The sequence below is a fragment of the Fukomys damarensis genome, unplaced genomic scaffold, assembly GCF_012274545.1.
Source record: "Fukomys damarensis isolate Sample0158 unplaced genomic scaffold, DMR_v1.0_HiC HiC_scaffold_19, whole genome shotgun sequence".
NCBI classification, from domain to species: domain Eukaryota; kingdom Metazoa; phylum Chordata; class Mammalia; order Rodentia; family Bathyergidae; genus Fukomys; species Fukomys damarensis.
This window is the reverse complement of record NW_022900931.1, coordinates 63,499,114-63,521,372: the sequence shown is the minus strand read 5'-3', so window position 1 is coordinate 63,521,372 and position 22,259 is coordinate 63,499,114. Positions and strand designations below refer to the sequence as shown.

The window sequence follows — 22,259 nt, the reverse complement described above, 5'->3', positions numbered from 1 at the left end:
CAAAAACAGTTTTTTAAACTGACCCAAAGGTCATATTTCCATAGAAGAAGAACATTCCTCCGTCTATTGATTGATATGTTAAGAAGATAAATCCTGTTGTGATTTTTCTACAGATTTTGGTGTGCAACTTTATGAAACTTTATCTAAACTAAAGAACAAAAGAAAAGGTTACAGGGCAAACAACCTTCCATTTTGACTTAGACAATAAACCAGTGATTCAATGGAGCTATCAGTGCTGTTCTGCAACCTCTAGGTTGTGTTCCAATAGCCTGCTATGCTGCAAATAGCCAAGTTCTACTGCATAAAACACTATCTTTTCAGGAGAAGCTTTGTGATAGCCATCAAAAGATAACTTTGGGAGGCTGGGATTTAGCTCAGTGGTGCCACCTGCCTCGCAAAGGCAAGGTCCTTAGTTAGATCCCCGTTACCCCCCCAAAAAAGATAACTTTGGGACTAGGAATGTAGCTCAGGGGTACAGCATGGGCATAACATAAATGAGGCACTGGGTTCAATTCCCAGTACTGAGGAAGGAAGGATAGGAGGACGGAGGGAGGGAGGGAGGGAGGGAAAGGGAGGGAGTGAAGCAAGAAAGCTAGCTTCTAAACTGCACATGCTTTCTCTTGAACATAAGGCCATGTTCAGTCGATAGAGCCTCTTTGCTGTTGTCTAGCAGACTGGGTACTGAAATAACACTCACAGAAAGAAAAAAAAAAGAAAAACACTCAGAAATGTGTTCCTTGGCTGTTTCAAAGGATGCAGCCACCCAAGGAAGAATCACATCTGAAAGGTAAGCAAGTCACAGGGAACATACAACCAACTGATGAAATAGAACCCTGCAGATTCAAAAGTGATTAGAACACCTGTGTGGACCAGCAAACGCCCCGCAGAGGAATCACCCTCATCCCACGCATGTGCATTACCTGGCCATACTCATCTGTTCTTACAAACCTTGTCTCTAAACCTACAAGTTCCAGGGACATCTCAAATAAACCAAATGTGGATACTATGCATAAGGAAATGAAGAGAAGACTAAGATTGAAGTGGAGAGTGCCTCGATACCTGGAGTTATAAAATAGAAGGGATGAGATAAAGGACAAAGGCACAGATCCATTGTCCCAAGTCCATGTTGGTTAGATGTATGCATACTATAAAATACAACAGTGTAACGCTGGGCCTGGTGGTGCACCTCTGAAATCCCAGCACTTGGGGCTGAAGCAGGAGGATCACAAGTTCATGGTCAGCCTAGAATACATAGTGAATGCAAGACCAATCTGAACTATATAGCAAGATCCTGTCTCCAAAATAAAACAAAAAAAATGTGAAAAACTAGCCAAACCCAAATCCTAACTTTGTGCATAATAGGCCTTGCACTTAAAAACAAGTACCTCCTTCATGACCCTTCACGTTAACCTGGATTTCCTGGATTTGTTAAGCTTTCCCAGGATACAGCGTACTGTCTGAAAGATCAGACACTTACAGAGAATTTAACTTCTCCTTTCACCTCTGCATAGAATTGTCAGTGAAAGTAAATGAGGCTGGCTATGCCTCACTGGACTTATATATTCTTTTCGTTTTTTGGTACCAGAGATTGAACTCAGGACATGTACTTGCCAGGTAGGCACTGCATCACTGAGCCAAATCCAGGGACTTGGACTTATGACTAAAGTGAGTTTGCCTTGTTATCCATGGTCAAAGTGATTGTGAAAATAAGGCAGCCACAGGCCAAAATAAGGTATGCTTTTTCTTAAGACTAAACATTTGCTATAGTTTGATACTGTATTTCTAACAAAAAAGTGCCTCTGCCACTGAAATTAACTTGTTATGTTTTGGGGAGAAAACATTTATAATATTATATATCTAAGATATGTGCAAAGATTCTAGAAGGAAGACAAAACACCAAAGCTGAAACGTGCTTTGGGGGACATATGCCCGGAGAAGCCAGCAGACAACTCGTCACAACCACAGCACGTCCAACAGATGGGATCTACCTAGCAACATACTCATGCGGTACACACAGCTAGAACAGAGGAGCTTAAAAATGTGCTTGAGAAAAAGTTCAGAATTTAAGATCTGAAGGCTCTAAAACACCTATAACTTAGTGCTTTAATTTGCTTAATTCCCCTAACAAGCTTTACATTAACAAACTTACAGCATCAAATTGAGTGAAAAATGACTCAGGTTTTTTCTCGATATCCTCAGTGTCCACTTTCACATCCACCATGGGGTTGAGATTCTGGGCTCTTTCCAAAGACGCTTCAGCTCTATTTCGGCCAATGGACCCAGTACGAATCAGGAACTGAGCTCCAGGATCATCTGGAGATACCTAGGAATAATATTTTTAATTCTTGATTTTTTTTCCTGGAAAATAAATTTCAAAGACAATAAACTTCTTCTTCTTCTTCTTCTTTTTTTTTTTGGTACCAAGGATTGAACTCGGGTCATTGCGCTTGCAAGGCAGGCCACTGAACCGCTGAGCTAAATCCCTGGCCCTAAACTTCCTATCTTAAAGGATAGCTAATTGTATTACTGTTCCCAGGGCAATTTGCCGAATACAGACTCCCTACACTTTTCTGAGATTTAAAGCAGGACATTTAACTTTTTCAAACTGGTCATTGATAGTTAAAGAGCACCCCCTTGTGTTTATAAGGAAAATTTGCTCTCAACGAAGGCCTTTCTTCCATTACAATTTGCTTACATTTCTAGCTTCTAACAAAATGACTGGGTACCACTGGTAGAAACACAGATTCTGTCAGGTGCTACCATGCCTGGCTTCTGCTGCTTGGGAAGTTGAGGGAGGAGAAATACAAGTGTGAGGCCAGCCTGCACAACTTAGCAAGATTGTTTTAAGTAAGATTTTAAAATAATGCTGGGAATATATCGCAGCACTCCCTGGGTCAATGCCCAGCACACACAAAAAAATACAACAGTAAAACCCAAAAGTACCTGGTTCAACTACTCGCTGTGTGACCTTCAGTACATTAGGGGAACTACATATATTTAAATGCATGCTGAAAATTAAGTTGTTAAATAAAAGGATATACTCCAGTTGGACACGGTGCACGCCTGCAATCCCAGCACTTGAGAGGCTGAGGCAGCAGGATCACTGGGCTGGGAGGTCAGCAGGGGTACATATTAAATTCAAGCCCAGGATGAACTACATAGTGAGACCCTGTCTCTAAACAAACAAAACAAAACAACCCACAAAAAAAACAAACGAGCATACACTTATTAAACCCCACCAATGCTAGTCATTACAGTCAATCCACCTACACCTCCCTTATGACACTCTAAACCCCTCTAACTCCCCAGGCCTCTCAACCCTGGGTCTCTTCCTCCTCTCTCAAGAGACAGTCCAGTTTCTATATGGCCCTCTTACTACAAACTGTCTCTAGGATCCCATCTCAGAACCATTCATCTTTTCACGCTGTGTAGCTCCATAAACCAAATCAATGCCTCTTTTTAGTGTCTACCCAAATCTGCATTTATTTCTCAAATTCCTCTTAATAGTGTAGACTTCTTCCTTTCATCCTTGAGTTGTTTATCAAACTGCCCACCTAGCCACTTCCTCCTGGATATTCCAACAGCCTGCCTACCTCTCCCCTCTCTTGGTCTCTTTCTTGCCTGCCTTCCTTCCTTTTTCTTTTCTTTTCTTTTTTGCAGTATTGAGATTAGGGGTCAGGGATGTAGCTCAGTGGTGCTGCACCTGCCTGACAAGTACAAGGTCCTGAGTTCAATCCCTGGTTCTGCAAGCAAGCAAGCAAATCAATCAATCAATCAAACAAACAAACCAAAACTGCACCACTTGAGGTTAAAATCCAAATGCTCTATAGGGCTGGGGATTTAGCTCAGTGGTTCTACTGCCTGCCTCGAAAGCACAAGAATTCAATCCCCAGTAGCAAAAAACAAACAAAAAACAAACCAAATGCTCTACCGTTGAGCTACATCTCTAACCCTTTTCTATCTGTTTTGACAGGGTATTACTAAACTATCCGGGCTCAAACTGAGATCTCCCTGCCTCAGCTTCCTTAAATACTGGGATTAAATTACTGGGCACCTTTCCCAGCTTAATCCTTTATAACTGACTCCATTTATATTTGCCATCAACCATCCATTCAGTCACCCAAGCCCAAAACCTGGTCTTCATATCATTGCTATTTCCCTGACTGCACCTGCACAGAATGGTGGCTAAAGGGCATGGGCTCTAAGTCACTGGCCAGGTCCTAGACACAACACTAACTGTGGGGTCGGGAATTAGCTCTGTGGTTCCACTACCTACCTTGTAAGCACAAGGTCCCGAGTTCAGTACCCAATACCACAACAACAACAACAACAACAACAACAACAACAACAATACTAACTGCGAGACGTGAGTGGACTAGGACTTCACTTCCTTTCCCAGTTTTCTGTAAAACAGGGATGATGTAAAACAGTAAGTCCCAGTTGCCATGAGAACAATACAACTACAGCTTGTGGAACAGGGCCAAGAACTTTCAGTAAAATGGCAGGTGCTGCAGCTATTCCTGCCTCTTCTTAAACTCCAGTTTGTACACCTCTACCGAATACATCACCTAAGTTTCTCTCAGTCATGTGCTTCTTGTCATCTCTTTCACCAAGATCTTTGCTCAGACCCTTTTTACCTCAAAGTGGCCTTCTGCCATGTATCTTACACTGAACATAATTCACAATGATCAGTGATCTACTCAAATCTATTTATTGGATCTTTTTTTTTTTTAATTGATTTTGTTTAGGGACCTACACCCATAGTAATGATGTACTGTATTACTGATAAAGCCCAAAGCTGACCAGGTTACCTTCTCCCCCAGTTTGAAACTGTTTAATGAGCTTTTAGCACCCACAAGACTGAAACTTTTTTTAAAGAGCAGGAAATTTTATTGGGAAGTAGGAACAGCTCCTGAGAGACAGGAGGGGGCCTGAATGGGTTGCCACAGAGCCCACTTCTCTGAGAAAGTTTTATAAAGCAAAGTCACGAGGGCTGGGTACAATGTGGGTCAAATTATAATCAACCAATAAGATTACAAGTATAGCCACTTAGCTAATACTGATCGAACAGTAGCAAGAGCTTATGGATAACATCATTAACCTTGGTCCACAATCTATAGTCTTAGTCTTGTCTTTAGTCTCAGTCCTAGTTGGTGGGAGATGGCCCACCCCTAATGAGGTAATGGTTTATTTATATGGGAAATCTCAAAAGGGTGGTACCAATAATCTCAAACTTTCTTAGGGAAGAATGTAAGTCTGGTCATTGTAACTTTAATCTTCTTCACATGTGCCCCCCCCACCAGAATTGAACTCAGGACCTTGCACTTACAGAAGCAGATGGTGGAACCACTGAGCTAAATCTCTGGCCAATCCTGTTTTTGATGTGTTCTCATCTTCTGGACTGACTCCCTTGAGTGCCTATCCCTGTCTGACTGCCTATAATACTTCTACCTAACTTATCTGTCTATAATATTCCCCTCTCTGAAGAGCTAACCCTAACTGCACTTAACGGAGAATGGGTGTAGTTTTTCCATCTAGCTGCACAAGCTGAGAAGGGTCGGTGTAGGGGAGACCACAATCTGGGCCTTCTCCAGAGAGCTAATCTAATGGCCTTGGTTGTAATTCACGTTGCAATTTAGCAATTTATAAACTCCCTTTACAAAGTCCATCTAGTAAATCCCGGTAAAAAGAGCCTGGCACATTTGTTGAAGGTTCCATATGCTTGATCACTGGGGAATGAGTGAAAACTTACAGTGGGTCCTCCCTCCTGACACAAATTTGACCGGCAACCTGCCCCACCCCCACCAGGTTGGGCCTCATACTCTAAAAATACCAGAGTGCTTATCATACTCCATTTCTACCATACTGGTAGGTACTTTTGCACTAACATTCCCTACCTGAAACACAGCCCCTTAAACTTGATGCACCACTCTCTGTTCTTTAAGACCTACTCAGAAACTCCAGGACACTTTCAATGTCTAGCTAAAATTACCTGAGAATGCTCTGGTTTCTAGAAAAAAATTGAGACTAGAAAGCAAACTGTGAACATGCTTCTAAAGCATCACAAGGTATCCAGCAGGTGCGCTCAGATGCTTGCTCAATACAAGCTCAACTGAAAGTTCAGAGGAGCACTAATGTCCTCATTTTAGAGATAAACAAACTGGGCCAGAGATTTAGCTCAGTGGTTCCACTGCCTGCTTGGCAAGCCCAAGGTCCCAAGTTCAATCCCCCATACCAAATAAACAAACAAAAATACTTCCAGATCTTCCTGAATACCCACATAAAGTGAGTTTTAAATGTTCACATTAATTTCTTGGTTGTCTAATGGTTAGGAAAATAAGTAAGCAAGCTGGGTCTGTATTTTCAGTTAGTATTCACATGATTTTTAGGCACATTTTGGAAAATCATTTCTCTACTCCTTACAACTACTTTCCTAAGGGAAATGTCATTAACTCAATTTTGCAAACTAGCAAGCTCAGTCTGGTGGCCTTGAGTCTCCAGTGTCATCCAGTTAGAATGTGATACAGCTGGAATTCAAAGCCAGTGCCATCACCTTGAATCTCCGAAGGCTATGGTGCCATTAACTACAGCCTTCCTCTCCCAGCACAAGTAAGCAACCACAAAATCTACAGAACAAAGAGGAGGGCAGCAATAGGGTGGCAAGAGTGCACCTGTTCGTGATCCAGCATGGTCAGTCCTTTCACTCCTGCCAAGATGAGATTCTTGGCGATTTCAGCTCCAAGTCCTTTCATGCCGACCAGAAGCACACGGGAGGCCCGAAGCCTGTTAAGGGAGACACTGTTAACCTGATGATATGGAATGGTGGAGCGTGCTGAATCATAAAAGAACAAAATAGCAGGAAACTAGTTTTGGTTTTCATAAAAGGCATGGAAGGGAAACCTCAGCCTCAAATCTACTGAACAGAAAGGCCCCAACCCATCCTGCACAAATTCACTCAAGAGGTATTCGCTAAGGTATTGAAATACAGCAATATTGTAAATACAACAGTCCCTCCCTCATGAAGGGGGAGGAAACAAACAAGCAGAGATATGTCCCCAAGTGCCAGGCATGGTGGTGCAACCTGTAACCTCAGCATTCTGCGAGGCCAAAGCAGAAGAATCGTTCAATCAAAAAAATCAAGACCAAACTCACTATGTAGTCCAAGTGGTTTTGAACTCGTGGTGACCCTCCTGCATCAGCCTCCTTAGTGCTGGGATTATAGGTGTGCACCACCACACTGGAATGCTACCAATTTATGCAGCAGGTCAATTCTTTTCAAGTACCAGTAGTTAGACTATGCAAAAACTCTTTCCCAAAACTGACTCTGACAATCACTGGCACTTGTATAATCATACTAGAAATTTTAAATTTTTTGTTTGTTTTCTCGAATAGGGCTTGCTACATAGTTCAGGCTGGGTTTGAACTCACAACAATCATCCTGCCTCACCTTCCCAAGTGCTGGGATTATAGGCATGCACCACCACACCCTGCTGAGGATAGAAATATTTAATAAGAACAATGGCTGAAAAACCATGTTGGCACAAATCTGTATTCCGGGAGGCTGAAGCAGAAGGGTCACAAATGCAAACACAGCTTGCATAAAAGACTCAGCAATACCTTATCACAACTAACCAATCAATTAATCGGTTGGGGGCGGAGCTCAGTACTAATCCCCAGCACTGAAGATGAAGGAAGAGAAAGCAGAAGAGGATGAGGCAGAGGCCAGGCATGATGGCACAAGCCTGTAATTCCAGCACTGGGGAGGCTAAGACAAGACATTTTCACATTTGAGGCAAGCATAGGCAGGCAACAATACAAGTACCAGGCCAAAGAGTGAACCACACCTGTATGAAAAAAAAGGAGCCACACTGGTGGCAAACATCTACGATCCCAGTTACAGAGGCTGAATCAGGAGGATCACAAATCTGAAGTCAGCCTGGGCAATTTAAGGAGTCTCAAAATTTTAAAAAGGGCTGAGCATGGTGACAGACTCCTGCAATCCCAGCACTCTGGAGGCAAAGGCAGGAAGCCTACAAGTTCAACCCCAGCCAAGGTCATTTAGCAAGACCCTGCTTCAAAATAAAAATATATTCTAAAAGGGCTGGGAATGTAAAGTCCCTGAGTTTAATCTCAAGTACCACAAAAAGAAAAAAAAAAAAAAAAAAAAAAAAAAAAAAAAAAAAAAAAAAAAAAAAAATAGAAAAAAGCTGGACTGTAGTGCAGTAGTAGGGCACCTGCCTAACAGGCCTGAGTCCCAGGCATTCAATCCCCAATATAGCACCCATATATTAAAAAAGGGAGGGGTACGTCTTTGCCTTTTTTCCTATGGGACCCCTTCCACTGCCAATCACAAGCTAGCAGACATGAGCCCTTCAAGTGGCCATTTCATTTCTCTAGGAGGAAATTGGGAGAGGGTTTATAACACACAAACAAGGTAAACAATATGCTAGTAATGAACAGGTCTCATCTCAGACATACGAGTGGAGGGAAGAAGGAAAACTATGCAACTTCCCAGAGGTCCCCAATCACTTGCAAACAGGCATTTAACAATGTTTCCAAAGAGAATATACCACACGTCAAACCTCTGACTACAGAAGGTCTCTGCATTTAGCCGCCCATCCCAGGTGCCTGCTGTCACTGTTTGTCTACCACCCCTCAGTTCAGCTGGCCTTGCAACTACCTGGTGCACCTCCCAAGTTCTGCTTCAAGCTGAGTGACTGGGTCTTGTCTGGCTGCTCCAGTAGCTTGTGGATAGCTGGCACGGCTTAGCTCTCCTCAGGGAATCTGTATCTTCACACTACCAATGGCCCCCTCATCTCCAAACCCACCAACTATTGCTCAGGCTGATCTCTTTGGTATTGCTTTAGCAATGGCCACTGCTAATCACTAATGCCTGTGTGTAAGTAAAGGTTTGGGCTTGAATTCTGTTTTGTACTGGGGATTGAACTCAGGAGCTTGTGCTTGCAAGGCAGGCAAAGGAACCACTGAGCCAAATTCCCAGCCCTTGGGTTTGAATTCTGAATTCTGCCACTTCCCAGCAGAGTGACAGGTAAAGCTATACAATCACACTTAACTTCAGTTTATTCACTTGTAAGATGAGGATACTGAGTTCATATAATTTAATTCCCTTGACAGCTGGGTAAAATGTATGTGCAAAAGCTTTCAGCGTAATACCTGGCTTGTAACAGATACTCAAATATTATGTGAGTTTACTGAATGCACTACCCTGATTATAAAAGGGTCCATGCCAGGTGTGGTGGCACACCACTGTAATCTCAGCACTCTAGAGGCTGAGGCAGGAGAATCGTTACCACAAGTTTCAGACCAGCCAAAGCTACATTGTGAGTTCAAGATCAGCCTGAACTACAATAAGATCCTATCTCAAAAAAAAGACAGACAGATAAGACAGACAGACAGACATGAGGGTCCAGTAAAGGATTTGAATCTGTATTTAAGAAAACAAAAATCTAACAAGAAAAAAATGTAAAGGTGGCATTTAAAGCCATTCAGTACTGGCTCTATCTTACTCTACAAGTTTATCATCTATTATGAGATTACTCCCAAGTATGCCTTCAGTTTTCCATCTTTAGACTTTAAATCAGAGCAGCCCATATTCCTGAAATACACCATCTCTTCTTCGTTTTCTACCTCTCTTCCTCTCTGGTCAGCCTACCCAAGCCTTTCCCTTTCTCCTAGACTTCAAAAGCCAACTTGAATGCCATTTCCTCAAACAGTCCTCTCTTGGGCCGGGGATTTAGCTCAGTGGTTCTGCCGCCAGACTTGCAAGCACAAGGACCCAAGTTCAATCCCCTTACCAAAAACAAAAACAAAAACAAAAACAGCCCTCTCTTATCACAGCACTCTCTCTCCCGAACTCTTCTAGCAAAGGCTTCAAGGTTAGTAGGGGAGGTATCCAGGCAACTGATCCTAGGGCCTTTATACTGAGCTGTATTCCAGTTTTTTATTTATTTTGAGACAAAGTTTCATTAAATCGCTGCTAAACTGCTCAGGCTGGGCTTGAATTTGTGATACTCCAGCCTCAGTCTCGCAGAATGCTGGATTACAGGCACATGCCACCATGCCTGGCAACAAGGCTACATTTGATGCCTTTGGCAAAAGACCTCATGTAGTCTAGTCTCTCCACAGCCTCCAATCCACTATGGCTCTACAGACTCATACTTTGCTGGAGTTTTTCTTATTCAACTGCCACCAACAATGAATATTATGATATGTATATATATTTTTGTCTGTTGTTTGTTTGTTTGTTTTTTGAGACAGGGTCTCACTATGTAGTTGAGACTGATCTGGAATTCACTATGTAGCCCAGACTGGTCTCGAACTCACAGTGATCCTCCTGCCTCAGCCTCCAGAGTGCTGAGATTACAGGCATGCGCCACCATGCCCGGCTTGTCTGTCTGTTTTTTGGGACAAAGTCTTATTAGGCAGCCCAGGCTGACCTTGAATTTGTGGAGATCCTCCTGCCTCATCCTCCCAAGTGCTGGGATTAGAGATGTGTACCACTATATCTGGCTGTATGTTATGTTCTTTTTGTTTCTTTTGTTTGAGATAGGGTCTTGCTGTGTAGTCCAAACTGGCCAGGACCTCTTAGCAATCCTCGATTGCCTCAGCCTCCCAAGTGCTAGGATTATAGGTAAGCACCATTATTATGCCCAGGAGACTACACTTTACTTATGGCCAAATTACATGAAAAGTGCTTAAAACAGTACCTGGCACGTAGTCGGCACTTAATGAATGTCACTTATCACTCATACTGTGATGCAACCATTATTCCCCTTTTAGGAATCAATTCAACAGATATACTTAAATGGGCATAAAAATTATGCAAATATTTTCTCAGTAGCCAGATATGGTGGCACATGCCTGTAATTCCAGCAGTAGGGAAGCTGAAGCAAGATTTACTGTGAGTTCAAGGCCAGCCTGAACTACACAGTGAGTTCAAGGACTGTCTGAATTACATAGTAAGATGCTATCTCAAAAGAAAAAAAAAATAAATAAATAAACACATATAAATTGCTAATAAGCACATGAAAAAGAGGCTCAATGACATAAATATAAAACTGCCAGGTATGATTACTTTATTTTGAGATACGGTCTATTTGCAAGACACCACTCTACTCTGAGCTACCATTTTTCACCTACAAAACTGTAACAGCAGGGACGGGGATTTAGCTCAGTGGCACCACACCTGCCTTGCAAGCACAAGGTCCTGAGTTCCAAATCCAACACAAAAAAACCACAAGAAAACTGTAACTGCAGCTGGACATGGTACAAAGTATCTGTAGTTAGCTTCAAGCAGCTAAGGCAGAAGGATCTTCTGAACGTAGGAGTTCTGGATCAGCCTGGGCAAAACAGCAAAACCCGTCTCTTAAGAAAAAATTATAAACACACAAATAAATAAAGCAACAGCCTTATACCTGGTCTCCTGCTTCCATTTGTGCCCCTTACAATCTATTATCCCCATCTCAGTGAGAGCTTCTCCTTTTTAGATTTTTTCTTCTAGTTCTGGATATCCAATCCAGGATCTCGGGTATGCTAGCACCTACTCTACCACTAAGCCTTGCCCCCAGCTCAGAAAGACCCCAACCGCATTTTTTTTTTTTTTTTTTTTTTGGTACCAGGGATCAAACCTGGGTCCTTGCACTTGCAAGACAGCCACCAGAACCTCTAAACTATATCCCTGGCCCCTTCCCCACTTCTTTTACTGCAGATTAGACCCAGAGGCAAGCTAATCCCTCTCTCTGTCTCTCTCTCACACACACACACACACACACACACACACACACACACACACACACACACACAGAAATTTGGTTCATTCATTTTCTTGACAGTCTCGCTGCATAGCTCAGGATGGCCTAAAGTCACTATGTGGCCCAGGCTGGCCTCCAACTTGCAATTCTTTTGCCTCAGACTCTCAACTACTGGGACTATGGGCATGTACCACCATGCCTGGTTATATATACATTTTTGTTGTTCTTGTCTTTTTTTTTTTTTTTTTTTTTATTTGGTACCAGAGATCAAACTAAAGGATCTTGTGCTTACGAAGCAGGTGCAGCGCAGTGTCACTGAGCTAAGTCCCCTGCCCTTGTTCTTGTTTTTTTGAGACAGGGTCTCACTGTATAGTTCAGGCTGGTCTTAAACTATGTAGCCCATGCTGGCCTCAAACTTGTGGTAATCCTTCTGCCTCAGCCTCCCCAGTGATGGGATTATAGGTACATGCCTCCATGCCTGGCTGTATTTATTAATATTTTGCAAAGGGGTCTCACTAGGTTGCCCAGGCAAGGCTTGAATTTGTGATCTTAACTCACTCAGTCTGAGCAGCCAGGATTACAGGTGCATACCATGCACTGAACTAGAGATTTAAGATGCTGCACTGCTGGCTTTGGAGGAGACACAAACCAAGGAATGCAGTCAGCCTGCAGGCACTGGAAAATCAGAATTTCTCCGCTATGAGCCTCCACAGGGAGCACAGATCTGACACTGATTTTAGCACAGTGGAACTGATTTCACATTTCTGACCTCCAGAACAGCAAGAGAAAAAAAAATCTGTGTTGTTATACCACTGTTTATAATATTTATTTAATGCCCAACCCTCAGTTTGTGATAATTTTTTCAGTAACAATATAAAATATACTTAGGAACAGAGCTATTAAGAACCTGTCCAAAATCGCACAATTACCAAATGCCAAAGCAGATATCAACAGCTCAGGCAATATTACTCCAGAGCCTGCCTCTCAATACCAGAAATAAAATGATATAGTCTCAGTCACTTGACAGGCTGAGGCAGGGGAATCACAAGTTCAAGGCATGAAGAGATCTGCCTAAAGCATAGAAGGGGTGGGATATAGAATCTTAATTTTTATTTCAGGTTCTAACAGATATTTAAGTAAATATAATCCAGAAGCAGATGGAAGGGGCAGGGCTGCAGAAATAAATGCATGCAGCTGGGCATGGTGATGCACTCCTGTAATCCCAGCATTTGGGACACTAAGGCAGGAGGATCATTTTGAGTTCAAGGCTAGCCTGAGTTGGGCATGGTGGCGCACGCCTGTAATCCCAGCACTTGGGAGGCTGAGGCAGGAGGATTGCAGTGAGTTTGAGACCAGCCTGGGTTACAAAGTGAGTTCCAGGTCAGTCTCAACTACATAGGCTAGCCTGTGTTACATAGTGAGTTCAGGGCTAGCCTGAACTACACAGGGAGACCCTGACTCAAAAAAAAAAGAAAGAAGTATGTGCTGTTAAGTGGAGTATTTCTAGAAGAAAACTGAACAAATATACTAAATACTAAAAAGTCTAGTAAGATGAAGATAGATGATAGTTGTTATTGACCTTTAAAAGATGGTTTTGGAGGGTCAGGGATGTAGCTCAGTGGCGTCATGCCTGCCTGGCAAGCGCAAGGTCCTGAGTTTGATTCCCAGTACTAGAAAAAAGAAAGATGGTTTTGGTGGAGTAAATAAGAAAGCTTAAATGGAATGGGCTGAAAATTAGATGATTTTTTTAGGAAGGAGTAGAGAAGGCATGAGCTACAAAGAGGGTAGGTAACAGAAAAGCCTTTTGATGAGGCTGAGTATATATAGCTCGGTGGTAGTAGAGTGTGTACTTAGCATCCATGAGGCCCTAGGTTAAATCCCCAACACAAAATAATCAAACAAACAAAAAGACAACAAAAAAGAATCTTTGTGTTTCCTTTTTGCTTTTTAAGCACTGCCAAGTATATTTCCAGAAAGTGTCATCTAACAAAATTAACATTCATAAGGGTTTTAGATGGGGGGGGTACTGGGAATGGCACTCGGGTCCTTGCGCTTGCGAGGCAAGCAGCGGAACCACTGAGCTAAATCCTCAGCCCTAGATGTTTCTAATATTTTTTTAATTAAAAAAGTTTTGTTTTTGTTTGTTTTAATTTTGAATACCAGGCCTGGTGGAGTACACTTAGAGTCCCCCAGCATCTGAGAGGTAGAGGCAGGGGTACTGCTGTTAGTTCAAGGCCTACCTAGGCTACATAGCTGAAGACCAGTCTGAACTACACAGTGAGGCTCTGTCAGAAATAACTAAATAAATATAAATAAGTTTTGAGATAATGTCTCTCTAACTCACTAAGCTAGATCCCTAGGCTGGGCTTGAACTTGTGATCCTCTTGTGTCAGCCTCCCAGAGTGCTGGGATTACAGGCACACACCACAATACTTCACTGCTGCTAAATTTTATTTTATTTTACTTAGGGAATTGAACTCAGGACCTTGCACTTATAAGGCAGGTGTGGCATCACTAGGCTAAATCCCCGGTCCCACTCCTAAATTTTATCACAAAGAGTTGAGGCCACCCTGGGCTACATAGTGAGACTCTGTCTCAAAAAGAATAGCCAATCCCCCCCACTTCACTCTCTCTGGAGAGAGGGACAGGAGGGGCAGAGAGGAGAGGGACAGAAAGGGAGAATGATAGGGAGTCAGTACAAGAGCGGACATGTTTCTGAGAAGTACTAACTTAATGTCACTTAAAATTTCAGAGTGCCAGGGATTTAGCTCAGGGGTTCGGTGGCCTGCCTTGCAAGTGCAAGGACCGGAGTTCAATCCCCGGTACCAAAAAAAAAAAAAAATTTTTTTTCTTTTTCAGAGTGTTAGGGCCGGGGATTTAGCTCAGGGGTTCGGTGGTTCTGCTCCCTGCCTTGCAAGTGCAAGGACCGGAGTTCAATCCCCGGTACCAAAAAAAAAAAAAAAAAAAAAAAAAAAAAAAACACAAAAAAAACAAAAAACAGAATGTTAGAATCTAGAGCATTTAGTGCAATCCTCCCATTCTATAGATACAGAAACTGACAAGTAGAATGGAGAATTTGCAGATTCAAAGGACTTATCATAGCACAAAAAACAAAACAACACACAAATCACCAAACTTGCAGGGTACTGCTTTTCTAAAACTGTTATCTACATTGCCCAATCACTTTACCCTAACCTATAACAACTCCATTACCAAAGAACTTCAGTAACCCTTTCATCAAACATTATATTAACAGAGCTTCTAAATTCAAGCCCAGCCTGGGCAATATGGTAACTTAGTGAGACACTGTCTCAAAATTTATAAATGACTGGGACTATAGCTCAGGGAAAAAGTTCTGAGTTCAATTTTAGTAATAAATAAATAAATAATAAACATGGATGTTTTTGGAGCTGAGATTCAAAATTTTTGTGGTGCTGAGGATACAACCCAGTGCCTTGGGCACCTAAGGCAAGTGCTACTAAGCTATACCTCTAGCTGACCTTCCTATTTTTCTTTTTTTTTTTTTTCCATTAAGTTTATTAGTACTTTTTAGGTATACAGTTGTTACATTCATCATTGGGATCTTGTGCCTTTATATGATATATCTTGGTTCTTATTTTTCCCCATAATCCTGCCCTCCCTTCACCCCCTCCACCCTCCCCTTTTTCCAAAGACTTTATTTCCATTTTTTCCTTTTCTCATATTTTTTCTTTTCCCTTCTTTCCTTTCCCCTACCCTTGCCACTTCCCCTACTCCTTTAGCCCTTTTCTTCCTATTTCACATTATCAATTATACAACTTGAACCTTATTTACACTTTGTTTTTCACACGAGAAAAACTATTTGGTATTTAAACCTGTGTCCTATTTATTTCACTTAACAGTACGGCCTCAATATGCATCCAGTTAGCTATAAATGTCTCTAGTTTCTCTTTCTTTATGGCTGAGTAGTACTCCATTTTGTAGAAAAACCTCACTTTATCCAGTCTCCAGTTGATGGGCAACTGGACTGTTTCCAAGTTTTAGCTATTACAAACTGTGCTGCTAGAAACATGGGTGAGCATGTATCACTTTGCTATGATTCTTTCAAATCTTTTGGGACAGCTAGGTCAAATGGGACTTCCACCCTAGTTTTTTGAGGTATCTTCACATTGATTGCACCAGTCTGCACTCCCATCAACAATGAAGGGTTCCTTTCTCTCCACAACCCCGCCAGCATTTGTTTTTGGTCGATTCCTTGATAGCAGCCATTCTTTCTGAGGTGAGGTGGAATCTGTGTTGTTTTCATCTTCGTATCTCAAATGACCAGTGATGTTGAACATTTTTTCACATATTTGCTGTTTTAACTTGTTTGAGAAGTGTCTGTTCATTTCAGATGCCCATTTTTGAATCAGGTCTTTGTATTTGGGGGGTCTGATTTTTTTGAATTCTTTATATATTCTAGATAGTAGACCTTTGTCTGAGGAACAGCTGGTAAAAATTTTGGCCTTCCTATTTTTCAAGAGAAGCCCAAAAGCACAAAGTCAAATCTCCAAATTTGGTGGCACATTTTCTCTTACAAACCTCTTAAAAACGTTTCAGCTGAAAACGGTGGTCCCATCTATAATCCCAGCTCCTCAGGATACCGAGGCAGGAGGATCCAAAAATCATAACCACCCTGGGCAGTTCAGCAAGACCTTATCTCAAAATGGAGATGTAGCTCAGGAGTAGAGCATAGTATGTGCTCAAGGCCCTTAGTTCAATCCCTAGATTCCTTGATCAAAAAAAAAAAAGTGGGCTGGGGATTTAGCTCAGTGGTTCTGTGGCCTGCCTTGCAAGCGCAAGGACCCGAGTTCAATCCCCAGTAAAAAAAAAAAAAAAAAAGTTACCCTGAACACCTGTAATCCCAGTGCTTGGAGGCTGAGTTTGGGGACAGTCTAGGCCAGCCTAAATTACAGAGAGATACTGTCTCAAAAAACAAAAAACAAAAAGTTGAAATAATTCTGAATTATTATCAATATATGCTTATATAGATATGACTTTATACTTTTCACTTGCATCTCCAAAGAGGATATTCTCTTTCATTACCACACAATCTTTACATCAAGAAAATAATCCTAAGCCAGAGATGCAGCACAACAGCAGTGCACCTGTCTGGCAAACGCAGGGTCCCAGCACCAGGGGAAAAATAAAAAAAAAGGAAATAATCCTTAAATATCAACTAAAAGGGCTGATTATTCAAATTTCCCCTACAGTGAAAAAAAAATGTTTCTCATAGAAGTTTTCTTTTTTTATAGAAGTTTTTTTTTTTTTAACATGGTCATGCTTCATAGTGCAGGCTGGCCTTGAACGCACTATGTAGCCCTGGGTGGCCGTGAACTTGTGGTGATCCTCCTGTCTCAGCCTCCTGAGTGCTGGGATTACAGGTGTGTATCACCACAGCTGGCAGAAGTTATTTTTCTGAACCAGGACCCAGCATGGTTCACATGTTACATGCAGCTATCAAATCCCTGGCCCAAGAGCCCTTTTGTTCATGACACTAAGTTTTGAAAGCAAACTGGGGAAATTGTCTCATAAAATGTCCACTATTCTCTCCATCTTATCAGTTCCCCGATTTCCAGGCCTTCCATTTAAGGGAGCTCCAACCCCTGGAGCTCTCCTATTCCACCTGGAGCCCTCTCAGATGCCAAGTTAATGGGTTTATGGAGCCTCCTACTTTGTACAGAGAAGAAAATCACTGCCCTTCCTACTCTAGACAGCTGCTATTAGTTGAAACAGACATGAGAACTTTTTTTTTTGAGAAAAGGTCTTGCTATGTATTTGTAGTCCAGGCTGGCCCTGAACTCATGATGACCCTCCTACCTCACCCTCCCAAATTACTAAGATTACAGGCACGCAGCACCTTGCTCAGCGAGCACCACTGTTTTTGTCTCAATTTATCTATGACCTCACAGTGGACCAGAATCTTTTAATTGCACTTCTGCTCACTGTGCCTTTTTCCACAGAAAATCATCCTTTTAAAGCACAAATTAGATCATATTACTTCCATACTCCAATAGGTTTCCCATCAGTTAGAATAAAAGCTACTAAGCGCTGGGGATATACATCAGTGGTTCCAGCACCTGCTTTGCAAGTGCTGGGACCTCAGGCCTCAGGAATTTTGCAGTTGCTATTCCCTACAATAGGAAGTTCTTCCAGGTGGCTGGATGGCTTTTCCCTGCACAAGTTTGAGGCCCAACATCACCTCCTCAGAGGCTTTCCCTAGTCACACAATGAAACAGCTCTCCACCTTCAAAATCTTTCACTGATTATTTATATATACATTTTTTTGTTTGTTTTGTTTTTTTGTGGCAGAATCAAACTTGGGACCTTGCACTTTCAAGGAAGGTAGTGGCACCACTGAGCTAAATCCCTGGCCCATGATTATTGACCTATTCCCAGTTTTACTTTTCTCCCTAGCAACTGCATTACCTATTTCTTCATGTTAATTGTCTCCCTACACAAAAACGTATGCTCCAAGGCCAGGGATTTAGCTCAGTGGCACAGTGCCTGCCTCCCAAGTGCAACGTCCTGAGTTCGATACCCTGTACCAAAAAACAAAAGACAAAAAACAAAACAAAACAAAAAGAATGTATGTTCCATGTGGAGAAGGAAGATGCCTAGTTCTTGGACTCATGCTCAGGGCCTGCAAACGTTGCTCAAGAAATATATTATTGGGGGCAAAAAAAAAAAAGAGAAATATATTATTGGGCTGGGGCTCAATATATTAAATTATATTATATTAAAAAGAAATATATAATTGGAGCTCAGTGGCACTACGCCTGCCTAAGAGGACCTATCACAGCCAAAAAAAAAAAAAAGGCCAGGGATTTAGCTCAGTGGTACCTGCCTGCCTCACAATACAAGGTCCTGAATTGACCCCCCCGTATGGGGTGTATTTGTGTGTGTGTGTGTGTGTGTGTGTGAGAGAGAGAGAGAGAGAGAGAGAGAGAGAGAGAGCGCACGCACGTCTAATCACAGATACTCAGGAGAATGAGATAGGATTGCAATTTCCAGTCCAGCCTGAGCAAATGAACAGTTTGGCCAGATCTTGTCTAAAAAAAATTTTTTTAAAGAAACATAGGGCTGGGGATTTACCTCAGTGGTCTGCCTCGCAAGTACAAGGACCTGAGTTTGATCCCCACTACCAAAAAATAAATAAATAAAGCATAAATAAGTGCAGGGGACTTGAGAGGAATTAGATAAAATTTTACTAATAATGTTTTAAAAGCACAAATAGAGCTGGGGCTATTGATCAGTGTTCTGCAGAATGCTTACCTAGCGGGCAGGAACCCTCAAAAAAAGTACCGCAAAAACTAACGAAATCAATCACATTTTTCTTTTTGGTTTTTTGTTTGTTTTTGTTTTTCTGAGACGGGGTCTCACTATGTAGTTGAGACTGAACAGGAACTCACTATGTAGCCCAGGCTGGTCTCGAACTCACAGCGATCCTCCTGCCTCAGCCTCCTGAGTGCTGGGATTACAGGCATACGTCACCACGCCCGGCTTTTTTTTCTTTTTCTTTTTTTTTGGTATGGGGGATTGAACTCAGGATCTTTCACTTGTGAGACAGGAGCGATCCCTCAATCACATTTTGGAGATCTCATCCCCCTGGTTAACTGCCCTCAATATCCAAGCGGCATCTCCCGTTGGATCTGGGCACCCCTCCTCTTTCGCTACCTGCAGCCCCCTCGGACTCTCCCAGCCTCTGAAAGCTCGTTTGCGCGAACTTGCTCCAAAATGCCTCAAAATCCGTGTTCTCTCACTCCGCCCCGCCCCCCAGGAGCCACCAGAACGCCGAAACCGCGTCGGTTCGGATGGACTAACCCCCTCCCCCAGGAATGAATGAACCACCGCTCCCGGACCCACACCGAGCGCCCTCGGCCCCACTCGGGCCCCTCCCTCCTCGCTGCCGGAGCCCAAGTCCCCGGGTTCGAATCCTCCCGCGCTCTCAGGACCCTCACTCCCGGGTTCAAAGGCCTCAGACCCCCAGAACGCCGAAACCGCGTCGGTTCGGATGGACTAACCCCCTCCCCCAGGAATGAATGAACCACCGCTCCCGGACCCACACCGAGCGCCCTCGGCCCCACTCGGGCCCCTCCCTCCTCGCTGCCGGAGCCCAAGTCCCCGGGTTCGAATCCTCCCGCGCTCTCAGGACCCTCACTCCCGGGTTCAAAGGCCTCAGACCCCCCGCCCGGAAGCACAGAAATCACTTCTCCGCTCTTCAGATGAGACCTCTCGCGCCCCGGGGGCCCTGGACGCCTCCGACCATCGCCCCCTCAAGACCCCAGGCACCTCACGCCGCCCCGGCCCTGACCGTTTCTGAGCCTCCAATCCCCACAGACGGATCTGCCGGTCATACTGCGCCGCCTCTTCCTCGCTGATGCCGCCCCCGACCTCCTCCTTCTCCACCATGGCGCGGGCTCCAGCGGCCGCCGCTCTCGAGTCCGGTTAAAGCCAACAGCCTGCCGGCTCCCGCGCCTCCAAACTGCGCCTGTGCGGAAGGCGGGGCCGCGCCTGCGCAGAGCTTTCTCCTTGGAATTTGAGGCCACGTGGTCCTGCTAAGCCTCAAAGGCTCGCAGCTACTTCCAGTCATGTGAGGAAGGAGCCAATCAACCGCAGCAAAAGAAAAAAGGGAACGTTTTGCGCCATATTCATATGACACTATTAGTGACGCTTATTCAATTCTGTAAATGTCTATGGAGTTCCTGCTGAGATTCCAGCTGTGGAGGTGTGGCGAAATAAAGTGGTAAAAGCAATAGGCCAAGGTATACCCTTAAGTGGCTTACCTTCTATTGAGGGAAACGTAATTTATTTTAATAAAAAATAATGTCTGACGTGGTGGCGCATGCCTGTAATCCCGGCGTTCTGGAGGCCAAGGCAGGAATATCGCAAAGAGTTCAAGACCAGCCTGCACTACAAAACAATACTTTTCCTCAAAAAGGCAAAAAAAAAAAAAAAAAGAAAATCAATAAATACAGTTCCCCCTGGATATGAGTGGAGAATTGGACCCTCAGCCTCACAAATTTGCAGATCCTCAGTCCCTTATATAAAGCGATGGCTGGAGCTGAGAATTTAGCTCAGTGGTTCCTCTGCCTGCCTCACAAGTGTAAGGTCCCGAATTTGATCACCTGTACCAACAAAACAAACCAAAAACAAAAAACAATGGCTAGCTGGACGTGGTATGGCTCAGATTACATCAGGGGGGTGAAGCAGAAGGATCGCTATAAATTCAAGGCTGGCCGGACTACAGAGTGAGTATGAGGCCAGCCTGAACTACACAGCAAGACTCTCTCAAAAAAAGAAAAGAAAGAAAGAAAAAAAAAATGGCTACATCCCTCCTAAGCATGTATCATAACTATACAGAGAGGAGCACAAAATTTTTAGCAGGTTCTGGATGAAATAGCAGGAGGAGATGGGGAACCATTAAAATGTAGGACTTTGCCAGGTGTGTGTGGCACGTACTTATAATCCCAGCACTCCTGAGGCTGAGGCAGGAGGGTCACTACAAGTTCAAGGCCAGCCCTGCACTACATAGTGAGGCCCTGTCTCAAATTAATTAATTAATTGAGGACTCCTCTGCTTTGTAAATTCAAAAGTGGACAATAAGGAAGTCAGATAGTTAAAATGTTTACAAAACTTTTACTAGTGTGGAGGGGAAAAAATATGGGCAGGAATAGCAACACGCACCTATAAGAAGGGAGGAAGATTGCAAGTTTGACCCAGCCTGGGCAACTCAGTGATTTAGTGAGACAAATAAAAATAAAATGAGCCGGGCGCGGTGAGGTGACGCAAGCCTATAATCCCAGCACTCGGGCAGGCTGAGGCAGGAGGATCACTGTGAGTTTGAGACCAGCCTGGGCTACATAGTGAGTTCCAGGTCAGTCTCTACGTAATGAGTCCCTGTCTCAAAAAAATGAAACAAAACAAAAAAATAAAATTAAATAAATAAACTAAATGAAATGAAATAAAAGCTGGGAAGGGCTGGGGATTTAGCTCAATGGTGCTGCCTGCCTCACAAGCACAAGGTTCGGAGTTTGATCCCCTGTACAAAAAAAAAAAAAGCTGGGGAAGTGACTCAGTGTGAAGGCCTGGGTTCAATCATCAGTACCAAAAGGAAAATAAAAACCCAGGTGAAATGGTGCACACCTGAAATCCTAGCACTCACCACACAGTGAGACCCTGTCTCAAAATTAAACCAAGTAGGGTAGGACGGGCACGGTGGCACACACCTGTGATCCTGGCACTCTGGAGGCTGAGGCCAAAAGATTACTTCTGAGTTCATCAAGGCCAGCCCAAAGTAAAGTTTTTGTCTCAAAAAAAGAAACGAAAAAAAGAACCAAGGACCAAGGAAGTAAAAGTCTGTTTCCTAGCTGCATGAGGTTGTGGCTTCCCAGGGACATTGTGGGTCTTTCATCTAGAGGCCTCTATCTGTCTAGGGACTTCTAGCTAGCTGCCTGGTATCTGAGCAAA

The 22,259-nt window shown here is 43.3% G+C and overlaps 1 protein-coding gene across 1 annotated transcript in view; it reads right to left on the bottom strand.

The window, feature by feature from the left end:
• Positions 1–20,274, bottom strand: part of Sae1 (SUMO1 activating enzyme subunit 1) — a 72,091-nt gene extending 51,817 nt beyond the window's left edge. Inside the window, exons 1-3 of the mRNA XM_010640831.3 lie at positions 20,104–20,274; positions 6,672–6,783; positions 2,150–2,323 (exon numbers count right to left, since the gene is read on the bottom strand). Of these exons, the coding sequence (XP_010639133.1) occupies positions 2,150–2,323; positions 6,672–6,783; positions 20,104–20,201 (384 nt within the window). The 5' untranslated portion in view covers positions 20,202–20,274. The remainder of the gene's footprint in view (positions 1–2,149; positions 2,324–6,671; positions 6,784–20,103) is intronic.
• Positions 20,275–22,259: the final 1,985 nt, after the last annotated feature.